Genomic DNA, 12,729 nt, shown 5'->3' with positions numbered 1-12,729 from the left:
GCTCTACAGTTTGTTCTTCAGAAGTCCAAGGGCTTGTACAATTTCTCTACCCTAAAGCCATCAAGAACTGGAAGTAGACACAAGAATTTTAGGTGAAAGTAAAAGGTGTTAATTGAGAGCACTTCTCACCTGAGGACTGAGCTTGTTAAAACAAAGACATGAAAGAATGAAGAAAACAGATGCTCAGGGAAGAGCAACATATTGGGATAGACATAACACAAGTGAGAAGAGGAAGAGGAGACAAGCCAATCCAGGTTAATAAATAGTAACAGAAAGGCATGAAACAGGAAAATGGTGATATATGCCCAATCTTTCAGGCAAAAAGGACTGAGATAATGGTATTTAAATACCATTCAGCAACTGTGGTTTAAAGATTATCTGGAAATGCAAATAAATGCAGACAAATGCAGCATTTAAACAGAGCACAACAAAATTGTTCTTGACAGAGTTCACTACAGTATGCAAACCTTCATGGAAAGGAAATTATTAAAATCAAAATCTATTCACTTCTGCCACCCCAATCAACACCTCATAAAGAGCAACACAATTGCTTTGAGTTTTGGTTTCCTACTGTCTTTGCTGGGTATAGTTATAAGAAAATTCCCCTGCTTAGATAAGTATGCCCACCAAAATAACTGTTTGGTATTAGTCTGTATTTATTCATCATGGCAAATTAAGGGTATTTCATCTCCCCCAAAAAGAGACATGATACAAACAACCAAAAAATGTCAATGCTTAAGATAAGCAGTTTTCATACAGTTTTCTTCCTCATGTAGGAACAACCACAGTTAAAGCATTAAAATGTACTATTTAACAGTAGTCTTAGAGAAAAAACCTAAATAAACACTGCTCAATAACGTATTTGCACATCACGTGGTAAAGTGCTGCAGCAGAATTAGTGCTGTTGTGCAAGCAAGGCTGTGTCACTAAATCTAACAGGACAAAGCCAGCTGAAGCAGAGACTAGTTGAGACTATTGATCATGAGGGTTAGACATACACACACAAAGAAGACCCTTTCCTTTAATAGATTCTGATACAGATCTCTCTGCGTCCTTTGACATCACTTGAGCTCGGAGACACAAAGCTAATCACACAATTAGAATCAAACGACTGGATAAGAAAATAAAAGGTAACTCCAAATCTACTTCAAAGTAAAGATTAAAAAAAGGAGCAATTAAGTACCTTAATACAAGCCACAAATGACGTACACTGAAAAGGCAAAAGCTAAAAGTCAAACCAATTTCCACAGAAACAGCAGAGGAGTGAAGAATTTAAAGGAAAGTTGGAAAGAAAAAACAGCCGATAACTTTTTAAAGGAGTACACATTTTTAAAAGATTAATATAAAAGCTGCTAAAGGTTAGAGAAAGAAATTGAAACATGCACAAAAGATGACAGAAGATGACAGTAAAAGAAAAAAGAACTCTAGGAGAATGACAACACATGCAGTCAAATATAGCAGCCACATCAAAAGAAGTTTTGTACCAATTAAAGCCTCAAAGCAAGAGAAAAATCGAAAGTTGGACAGGTTACCCTAACATCTTAGAAAGAATCCAAAGAAATTACAGACCCCAGGACTGATCTTTAACAGAATGATACAGAAAGGACTAAACTAAGGAAAAGAGCAAACAGATTTTTTCCCTCCACCTCTTCTTTTTGGGAATGTGTACAGAAGAACATTGAAGAAATTCATATAAAGACTAAATGAGTGAGATGAAAGCAGAAACCGTCAGTTAAGTGTTGAGGTTGCAAGACTCCTGAAGATGGAGAAGCAATGTAAAGCAGTGCTGTTTTGTACAGTGCAATCCTTTGGTGACATTTGAGGAAATAACCCAAAGCCTCTGGGCTTAAAATCATGCACTTTCACCTTGAGTTTTCATGAAGAATTTCACCCAATGCTGAAGCATCATTCCACATATTTATGACGTTTATCAAGCATTAAAAGATCATCACTTTGATTAAAAACAGGGACAGGGACAGATTGTAATACTGCATTAGTAAGGTTAGAGTGTCATGTGTTACAGTGAGGAGGTCAAGGATGAAAACAAACATCACTACTGGAAACAACACTTGTCACTTCAGGCAGATCAACAATGCCAGGAAGCTGTCATGCTATGCAATAAAGAATCCTTCGGACGGAATCAGCACAAATTTAAAACCCCAGTGTATGCAGTGTTCTAATCTTTGCACAAGGACAACAGAAGACTCTGGTATTTAGTGTGAGCTGACAGTAATTCAGACTCCAGAGGAACACAGACAGTTGTACTGCAAAAGGGCTTCTTCCAAAAGCATGGAAGTGAGCACACTATCAACACCACCATCACCTGCCCAAGATACAGCCAATCTGACAACAACATATACGGAGGATTATACAAGATGTTCACAGCTGATAGTGGCATTCAGCCACACACACCGTGCCCCAAATCCAGAACTGATAAGATGTACAAACAGGAATAGTTCAGCATACTCAGTCCAAAGATACACACTGTGATGAAAAACTGTAACTTTGGGTGAGCTACATACAAACAAACATCCAAGGGGATAAAACCTACAAGCAGAAATAAGGAAGAATACTGGATGTACATGACAGCTGTACACATGGCACTATGCCGAATAAAATAATTGAATTTGAAGCTGCCAAATACTCTTCATCCAAAACTTGCCTTCATACAGTATTTCTCTGTTCCTCGGTATTTTCTAGCTGGATTTTATTTTCCATTCTCTATGAATTATTTTCAAGGTAGCATTTAGATACTGTTGGGTCTAATTTAAAACAAAGTTCAAAACTGGCAAGAGTGAAGAAGTTTGAGGAACATCTTCCCTGCAAAACAATACGTGTCCCTTCTTTGTCAGGCCTGATGAAAGCACTGTATTCAGTAAAAGCACACCTTCTTCAGCAATGTCTATTGATCTAGTGGAAGATACCAGCATGCCCTGTGAATCTTCCTGTATTTTACAAGGCTTATGCAAAATCCTTTCAATTATTTTGGATCTAAAGATTTACAGATTTTCCCAACAGCCTGTGAGAACAATTCAGGACTATGTGAACTCTGATATTTAGAACTTGGTACGAAAAAGTATAACTACATATAATAGAATAGGAAACCTCATCCAGCTACTAGCAAGTGCAATTGCATCTGGAAGGCATATGCCTATAAGATTTGGAGCAAAAGGTGTTGGGAACTGAAGAGCAAACGTTTTTTAATTCTCCAGACCTGGTGCAGGGCACGAACTGGAAGACAACAACAATCTAAGGATGGTAAACCCAGGGGGACACAAGGGAAAGAAAGTTTTAATTATAATACAAACCTAAGTTCTATGTACCTTAACGAAGAATGTCCTGAAAGTTACTGAATTATGGTGTAGGTAAAGTTGTAGATGTGACTGCAGTGAGGTGGACACAGAAAGACACTTCTCAAAGAGTGCCAAAACAGTCAATTTTTACAAATTAACAATGTGTACAGTCTCTGTGTGCAGGAGGGTGGTACATCAATAACAAAACAAAAACCCCAATGAACTTTGAGGGAATCCATTACAAGAAACACCACTGCTCTCTTTAGTTTAAAATGTGCTTTCTAGCAACTCAGTCTGGCAAACTTCCAAAAAGCCCTTTCCCACTCATATGCTGTCAGCAATTTCAGGAATCGTTAAACAAGAAGTGAAATAAAATACGGATAACCTGCAGGAAAATGGTGTGAAATAAAACAGTATAAGCAAGAAATCTTTTGCAGATTTTCAGGGGGTTTGGGACAAAAAGTTTTATAAACTGCCTTTAACCCAAAAGCGAAATACAAGCTATGTTCACACACCCAAATATCAGCATACGAAAGTGCAATTCATGCAGAAGCTGTATGAATCAACCTTAAAAAAGCTCAGTACTAGAAAAGCAGAATTATAGCTTCTGCATTCAAGTCCTTTACATTCAGCTATTTAACAAATGTGGCTTCCCCTTGTTTATATGAACTGTTCAGTTAACAAATGCTCTGATTCTGTAGTTTCTGTGCAGGAATCAGTGCATTTCCAACACAAAGCTTTAAAAACTTCCCATATGCTACATCATGTCCACTTTCATAATTGACCAAAATTCACAAATTCTCCATGTGACAACAGACTCCCCAATCCAGACACGAATAAAGAGAGGATTAACACAGTTTTATGGATGTATAGATGTTTCAAAATAACAAAAATAACACAGAAATAACATAAAGTTAGACCCAAACCACCTCTGATGAATATGCAAATGGTAATTTCCAGTTCAATATCTAGACAGACATTAAACAGTCCATTCTGTCACGCCATCTGCTAAGTAGTTACCAACCCTGCTCTGGTCTCCATGCTCTTTGTGCTTTAGTTTTATTTTTAAGCATGGAGCCATTCAACTTAAGTAGAAGTCAGATAAAAGACACACTGGTGAACTTACAGAAAAAAAATAAACAGAAAGTGATACACAGCAAAATCATCAACTAAAAAAGAAGTAATCAAATTTCGGATCAATGATAAGGAGAATTCAAAAATTACTTCTAAATGCTTGCCTGAATTGCACTCCAAATAAGTTTACGCTCAGCAGGTCGTGAAAGCTTAAGCTTTGTATTAAAAATTTTTATTTAATAGAATAGTTAAAACATTTGGCAAAAAAATATTCATTTACATGATGGAAAAGAAACCATGGGAATTATTCCTCTGTGTGTGCATGCACACATGCATGGAATCATAGAGTGGCCCATCAAAATACAGCCTCAGAATATCACCTTAGTCATGCACCAAATACCAATATAAAATCTTAGCAGTACAAAGGAAAACCTGTATCCACTGTGTGCCACATCCACTGAGATACCCAATGTAAGAGAAAAGGTGATTATTCACAAGTCTGGTGGATATCACAAAAATCCCAAGGGCATGAGGGATGCACTTTTCCCTGCCCCAGGTTTTCTTCATTTGCAACTCAATAAAAGCATTCAGTAATTGAAAGATTTGTTAGAGATAAGCTGTTTTGCACTGTGGGTTCACTATGGGGAATAAAAGAAAGAGTTGTGCTAACTTTTATTAATATTATTTTTTAATTATTAAAAATACTTCTGTGCCTGAATATTTACTCTTAAAACCCCTGAAATACTAATTCTTTGGAATAAGCTAAAACAAGAGTGATAAAATTTTGTGTTATTAAGAAGAGTCAAAGATAGTGACTTAGAACAAGAACCTATTTTTTTAAGGAAAAAATACAAAGGCTAGCTCAAATGCCAAGATGAAAATTTCTTTATTACTCTTACTTTCAAAATATCTTGAGTTTCATTCCATTTGTTAGTCCACTCTTTGGTCAGTTCTTGTACCTATGAAAGAAAACAAATATTTTTAAAAAATCACATCTCTTCCAAAGTCCTTGGTAATGCATTCTGAGAGAAGCACTAAGCATTTCTGCAAATTTTTTGTGAAGTTTAATATTTAAACATTTAGAAGAGCATTGTTGCTCCTGCAACAACAATACTTTTCCCTCAAAAAGGAAAATCACAAAACTCTAATTTACAGTATAAAATGAAACTAAGGACAGGGATAACTATTTCAAAGAAAGGCCTTTCAAAGAAATGGAGTAATTCCATAAAGCACTTCATCAGTCCTATAAAATCTACTGCAACAGACTGATCTCTTAGCTGTAACAAGACGGCTCCTTTCCTATGGCCCCTGTAGGCATGTTCAGGCTAAAATCCCCTCCAGAGGATGGCAGGCAGAGGAAGAGGCAGGCCAGCAGCCCGCAGGAAAGAATCAACGTTTGCTACAGCTTAGAAATCACACACTTCATTGACATTGGCGCAGAAGTGAGAAGATACTTGCAAAGGTATTACAGACAGGGAGAGCACTGGGAATAGAATCATAGAATCGTTTTGGTTAGAAAGACCTTAGGATCATCAGGTCCAAATCATACACAGCCAAGCCCACCACTAATCTATGTCCCTCCTAAGTGTCACATCTTTTAAATACCTCTAGGGATGGTGACTCAACCACTTCCCTGGGCAGACTGTGCCAATGTTTGACAACTCTTTCCACAAAGAAATTTTTCCTGACATCCAATCTAAACTTCCTCTTGCCCTATCACTTGTTACCTGGGAGAAGAGACTGACTCCCACCCCTCTACAGCTTCCTTTCAGGTAGAGAGCAATTAGTTTTCACCCTGAACCTCCTTTTCTCCAGGCTGAACAACCTCAGGTCTCTCAGCCACTCCTCATACAACTTGTGCTGCAGGCCCTTCCACAGCTTCAGTGCCCTTCTCTACACTCACTCCAGCATCTCAATGTCCTTCTTGTAGTGTAGGTCCAAAATCGAACACAGGATTTGAGATGCCTCACCAGTGCCACATACAGAGGAACAATCACTGTCCTGGTCCTGCTGGCCAGACTATTACTGATACAGGTCAGGATGCCATTAGCCTTTTTGGCTACCTGGGCACACTGCTGGCTCATATCCAGCCATCTGCCAACCAACACCCCCAGGCTCTTTTCCCCCAAGCAGCTTTACAGCAACTCTTCCCCAGTCTGTAGCACTGCCTGGGGTTGTTGTGACCCAAGAGTGGGATCCAGCACTTCGCCTTATTGAACCTCATACCACTGCCCTCAGCCTGTCCAGATCCTTCTGCAGCATGTTCCTACTCCTAAGCAGATCAGCACTCCCACTCAACTCAGTGTAGTCTGCAAACTGACTAAGGGTGCACTCAATGCCCTCATCCAGGCAACTGATGGAAATATTAAACAGGACTAGCTCAAATACTGACTCCTGGGGAACACCACTGGTGACCAACTGCCAGCTGGATTTAACTCCATTCACCACCACTCTCTGGCCTTGGCCATCCAGCCAGTGTTTTATCCAGCAAACAGTGCACCCATCCAAGCCATGAGCAAATAATTCCTCACAGAGCATGCTGTGGGAGACAGTCTCAAAGGCTTTACTAAACGCCAGGTCAACACCATTCACAGCCTCTTCCTCATCCACTAAGTGGGTCACCCTATCATAGAAGGAGATGAGGTTGGCAAAGCAGGACTTGACTTTCTAAACCCATACTGACTGGGCTTAATTCCCTGATTGTTCCGTACACACTGTGTGATGGCAGTCAATATGACTTGCTCCATGACCTGCCCCAGAACTGAGGTCAGGCCAACAGAATGCTTGGGATTTGTCCTTCCTTTCCTACCCATCCATACTTACCTTGTAAGTCAACTTTCATATAAACCCACTGTAGAGAAAAAGAAGTCTTCAGTGAAGTTGCTCCAAACATCTCCACATTTGCCACCCACAGCCTACTTTCCTTGCTGTCTTTCCAGATCAATTGCAAATTAACCCATGAGAACTACAGAAACTTCACTCATTTCTACCTGTATCTCAAGATTTCAACAAATAAGCACACTTTTCAATGTACCATTATCATTCCTAGTGCTGTTAATTGGAATATTAAAACAAAATAAATTTGAAAATATTAAAGAAAAACATGAAGAAGGGCTATCATAGGTCTATTCACCATACCAGAACAATTTCTATTGCCCCAAAACATTGAATTTTTAATTTCATTTTTAAAAATGAAACATTTTTAAATGGAACAATTATCAAATATTCTTATATAAGGAAAATCAACTCATTAAAAAAAGCCACCAAATACTTGTCAGATAATTTTAATATGGTGATAAAGTCTTTAGATCTGTATAAACAAGTTAATTATTGCATTCATTCAATTATAAAAGAGTTGTAACTAATGCAATATCTACTAAGAATTTTCAGTAATTATGTCTATTGTAATTATCATGAGTAGTAATCACATAACCTTTTAATGAGGCTGACAAGAGATAATAAAATATGCTCAACATACTCCCCATACAGAGGGGCCAACACTTCTGAGTAGGAAGTGTTGCAGGACCAGCAGTGATTACTGTCAGAGCATGAATAACATACCCTAATTAGCATATAGTCAGCAGTTTATATTACTCAGCTACTTTTAGATAAAAGCTTTTAGCCTGTACTCAAAAATAAAACTAATGATACAAATAAAACAGGATTCTCAAAGCAAAGCAGTTCATTGTCTAATTCTAATGGTCTAACACCAGCACCACTGCAAACACTACCATTTAAACCAGCTAAGAAGCCCCTAGTTTTTTTAAGCATCATATGTATATTTCATTAGCATCTTGTTGCCCATATTCAGAACTAAGTATTTGCTGCCATGTAGCTGAATAATTCCAAATACTTCCTTCTCGCCTCTTCCAAAGCCTACTTTGTTAAACCAGTTTGTAGCAGCTTTACAAGCATGCAAGTGTATAGAAAAGAATTAACATAGAATAATACAATGAAGAATAAAAGACTGCAAGTCAGAGAAATGAGAGTAATGTGGTATCTATATTCTTTTGGACACTGCGAATTATCTAAAATGGGAAATTCTTCCAGTAATACTATGAAGTACACTTAAATCTCAGACTCTTCCCTCAAAAGACAGCTAATTAGGCACTGAACATATTCATACGTACCAGATTTAAATACTGAAATTTTCTGAAAACCTACCCCACAACACAAGCTATTAATTACTTGAAAGCACAGAAGACTTGACCATTTTTCCCATAAATCCTTAACTGGTTTTTCTACACACTGAGTATTTTGTTACTGTGATTATTTGCTACTTATTATTGTGATTTAGTAGCTTTTCCCTCTCAAGTCTATTTACAAACACACTTTTTCAGTGAGGCAAGCTGGCTTGGGAATAAATATTTTCATTAAATAGAATTGCTATATAAATATCAAAGATGTATTTTGCTCTTAGTTATGGTTTTATCTTCTATTACTAGGATAACAAAATTACAAGTTCACACTTTTTTTTTTAACCATCAAGGCTTTTTGGTGGGAGAAAATTCAGCTGTGCATTCAAGAAAGCCTGAAAATTACCAATACTCTTGCATCCAGACTACCCACCCTTCCTCTTTTTGTTGTTTAAAAGCTGTTTTATGACACTATAACTCACCCTTGCTTCATTCTGCTGAAGCTTTTCTTCCATACTTAAAGCTGTTGGAGAATCCAAGAGTGCAATCTAAAATTGTAAAAAAGTAAACATCCAGTCAAAAAGAAAGAAAAAAGTAATAATTTCTGTGGGAATCAAGTTAATTTCAATTGTTCAACTTCTTTGATTGCTTAGCACAAAGTCTTCTAACTTCAATAGACATATTTTTATCTTGAAATACTGTAAGCAAAACAAAATACTTTACTGAAATACTGTAAACAAATCAAAACCTTGTCAAAGCACATATTTCAAATAGAAATTGGTTTGAGAGTATTACTTTCACTTGCTATGTACACACACAGTGACACCCATGCAGACACTGAAACCAGACATAGGTTTATAGCATGTAATTGCTGATACATTTCCCTTTGCATTTCTGTTCAACATGAAAATTTGTTACGCATGAATAGCTAACCATTTTGCTGTAATATGTATGTATATTGCTTATCTTTAGTAACTATATATTAAAGTCATTGGCTTTAAAAGTGAAACACCACTACACAACACACACATACATGCACTACTCATTGCCCTATGACCTACACTGAATCCAGCACTGTATTTTGGTAAACAGTATTGTCAGCCCTACAGAACCATTTGCAATACAGTATTCTGGGAATACAATGGAAAATCACAAAAGAAATTATACAGATTTATATTCTACTGTGCATACATAACACACCACCTGCTGTTTTATCAAGCATCACAAATTCAATTATCTTAAGCAAGTTCTCTATTGTCTCCCACACAGCCATCTATCACATCCTACCACCGAACCAGATTTATTTTGTGATATCCACTGTTTTACAGCTTGAAACTAGGTCAAAGCATTCAATCTTCAAAGGCGTCTAAGTTACATCTACTTTGCCAAGTCTAAATCAAATCATAATTTGAAAATAAATTAATTTTCCCCTCCTAAAGAATATGGGAGAAACACAAGCATAATTAAGTAATTCAACCCCACAAAGAATTTTCCAATTCTTTGTAACAAAGCAGAGCTCTCTGCTTCAATCATCAACAATAAATATTTCTGCTTCCAACTCTGGTCCCATCCCCTTTTTTCAGCAAATGTTTTATAGCATGAAATCTAGCTGAAGTATTAGCCTTCTATTAATAAAAGTCTATGCTGAACTGACATTTCACATTGCACAGCCCATCTCAAATAGAACTAGATAGTTCTAGAAACAAATCTGAAGTATCTTTTCAGATACTTCCAAATCATATTTGGTCAAGTATGAAATCTAACAGTCCTGAGTGACATGTAGAAGAGGCAACTGGCCTGAGCCAACTGCACATACCTTATTGTTAGCTTGGTTTCACTATCCTGAGAACAGAGGATAAACTAAATCTAACTGAACTCGTGCAGCAAATGCTTATAGCAGCTCATACTGACAGAACAACAAGGAGAACTGTGCAAAAGGGAATCATAGCATGATGATGTGTTTTCATACATGACTACTATGTACTGTGCAGCCAAACACAAATAAAATGTACTGTTCACACTCATCCATAATCCTGCACTTTTATATATACATCTTTAATAATTTAAACCTTCTTTTAAGATACTACATAATGTATCTCTCCAGTCCATCAGGCTAGACTCAGGAATTATGTTCCAGCTCAATTTGCTTATGCTGTGGTGACTACCTGTTCCACATCACATTGCAATCAAGCTCTGGTTATATTAAGAAAAAGCTACAAGCTTGGGGATGACAATTTTTCCCCCCTTATGTTAAAAGAGGTGATCTGCTGGCCGTATGGAAACCGATTCAATCAGGAAAATAATATTCCATTCATAGCCTTATAGAGCTTGTTTACACAAATCAATATAATGAAATATAATTATCTCATTACATTCTAGAAATAGATGTTATAACTCCAGGAAAATTACACATAAATTCCAAGTAAAGCTAACCTGATTCCCTTGAGCGAGCAGGGCTTTTAATCGGGCTATTTCAGCTCTCAGCTCACGGATCAGTTTGACGTTCGGATCCTCATTAATAGTAGGTTTGTTGATGATGTTTTTGGCTCTATTTGCATAGCGAAGTGTACTTAAAGTTTCTCCATAATTGACATCAGCAGGTGAAATAGCTAAGGAGATGAAATCAGAAACAGTTTATCCAGCACCCTATGTTTCATCTACTAAAGTTAGTCTGTGTTTTTAAAGTCAGATAAACTTCATGAGGACGAAGAGACAGAAATACACGACTAACCAGTATGGCTACAATTTGTTACAACCCTTCACCTAACTCCACTGCTTTCACGTCACTGTAACTTTGCATAAATAAACACTGTATGAGAATAGTGCATTAGAATAATCAGGTGTAACAATCAAGGGCTGTAAAGAAGTCTTGCTGTCAATCTACTTAACATTTACATTTCTCTGGTAAGCAGAAATGTCGTATATGAATACTTCACAGGCTTTCTTGTAATTTTTTTACAAGAATGGTGAGGAAAATAGTGAGCATTTTACAAATATCAATGCAATCACTGAACGGGAAAGACATTTCAGATAAAACAGTTCAGTACTTTTAAAGGTACATTAAACAGCATTAAACAAAAAGAAATAGACATGAAATCCAAAACAAGAGAAGAGCAGCTGTAATTTACAAACCTAGCTGTTCTGCTGAGCTGCAGGCATGTGACAGCACACAGAACTGTTAGCTATCTGATGCAGCAAGAGAAAACACTATGATTTTTACAAGCAACCTAACCAGGAAAAACAATGGAGTTTAAATGGAAGTGCTAACGCTATCCTTCACTTAATTTGCCTAACAATGTATATAGTGTTCCAAATTAAAAAAGATACTTAGTGCACCCAAACAGATGAGCAAAAACACAGAAGAGAACACCATCCAGAAATGATGAGGGACCAGAAATCTTAATGATCAAACTCAACAAGAGACCCAGAGAATCTGACAATGAGAACATCTAAAAATCTAATGAAGCAACTAAAATATTCTGTCCTTTCTCATTCTCTCAATAATAATAAATATCCTTTTTGTGGCAGACTCCCTGAATCATGGGAGATGCAGGTGGCAACAGACTGTACTTCCCCTAGCTCACACTATCACTTCCCTGCTTTATCTACTGTCTCCTCTCCACTACTCAATTATTCTCTCTCTGGAAGGATGTTACAGTAAGTTATAGAAATATGACAAATCAGAACCAGATGTATTTTTATAACAGCCTTTCCTACAGTTGGAAATTATCTTCCTGCTTTTCTTGTGTCTACGTACAGAAAAGGCAGGCCAAACATATCCAGACAGCTTGTCAGGCTCTGTTAAGCAATTCAACCACGTTACCAGAAGTGTTCATGTTGGAGAAAAGATCAACCATCAGGGCTCTCCCTAGCAGAAGCATCCCTAATGGAAGAGGAAGCAGCTGAAAAGAAGCTGGTACTGTAATCATTAGTACAGGCACTGAAAGCTCACTGTGTTCCTAAAACTTTTCGTGTTGCCGGCACACTGTTATTTAAACAGCCAGAAAACCAAAGCAGAGTCTGGTCCACAATCTTCTGTTGGCACTGCTATAAAGAGCCTGAGGAAAACAAGTGGCATAGATTCCAAAAAACATTCCCAAAAGCATGCAACAAGGAAGTGCTATCCAGAGAATTTGACTGCCACAAAGTGGCTGAAGAACCAGAATTTGATCTAATGCACTTTATTCCCTTGATTCTGCTCTCCCTTCATTCCCCAAAGAGGACTG

General features: G+C 37.3%; 1 protein-coding gene across 1 annotated transcript in view; it reads right to left on the bottom strand.

Annotated features, from left to right (window-relative positions):
* Positions 1-12,729, bottom strand: part of KIF16B (kinesin family member 16B) — a 121,977-nt gene that overhangs the window by 91,400 nt on the left and 17,848 nt on the right. Inside the window, exons 10-12 of the mRNA XM_009080250.1 lie at positions 10,937-11,112; positions 8,986-9,051; positions 5,267-5,326 (exon numbers count right to left, since the gene is read on the bottom strand). Of these exons, the coding sequence (XP_009078498.1) occupies positions 5,267-5,326; positions 8,986-9,051; positions 10,937-11,112 (302 nt within the window). The remainder of the gene's footprint in view (positions 1-5,266; positions 5,327-8,985; positions 9,052-10,936; positions 11,113-12,729) is intronic.

Source organism: Acanthisitta chloris, unplaced genomic scaffold (genome assembly GCF_000695815.1).
Source record: "Acanthisitta chloris isolate BGI_N310 unplaced genomic scaffold, ASM69581v1 scaffold1340, whole genome shotgun sequence".
Classification (NCBI taxonomy): domain Eukaryota; kingdom Metazoa; phylum Chordata; class Aves; order Passeriformes; family Acanthisittidae; genus Acanthisitta; species Acanthisitta chloris.
Note: the sequence above shows the minus strand (reverse complement) of the source record. Positions and strands in the feature narration are given on the sequence as shown.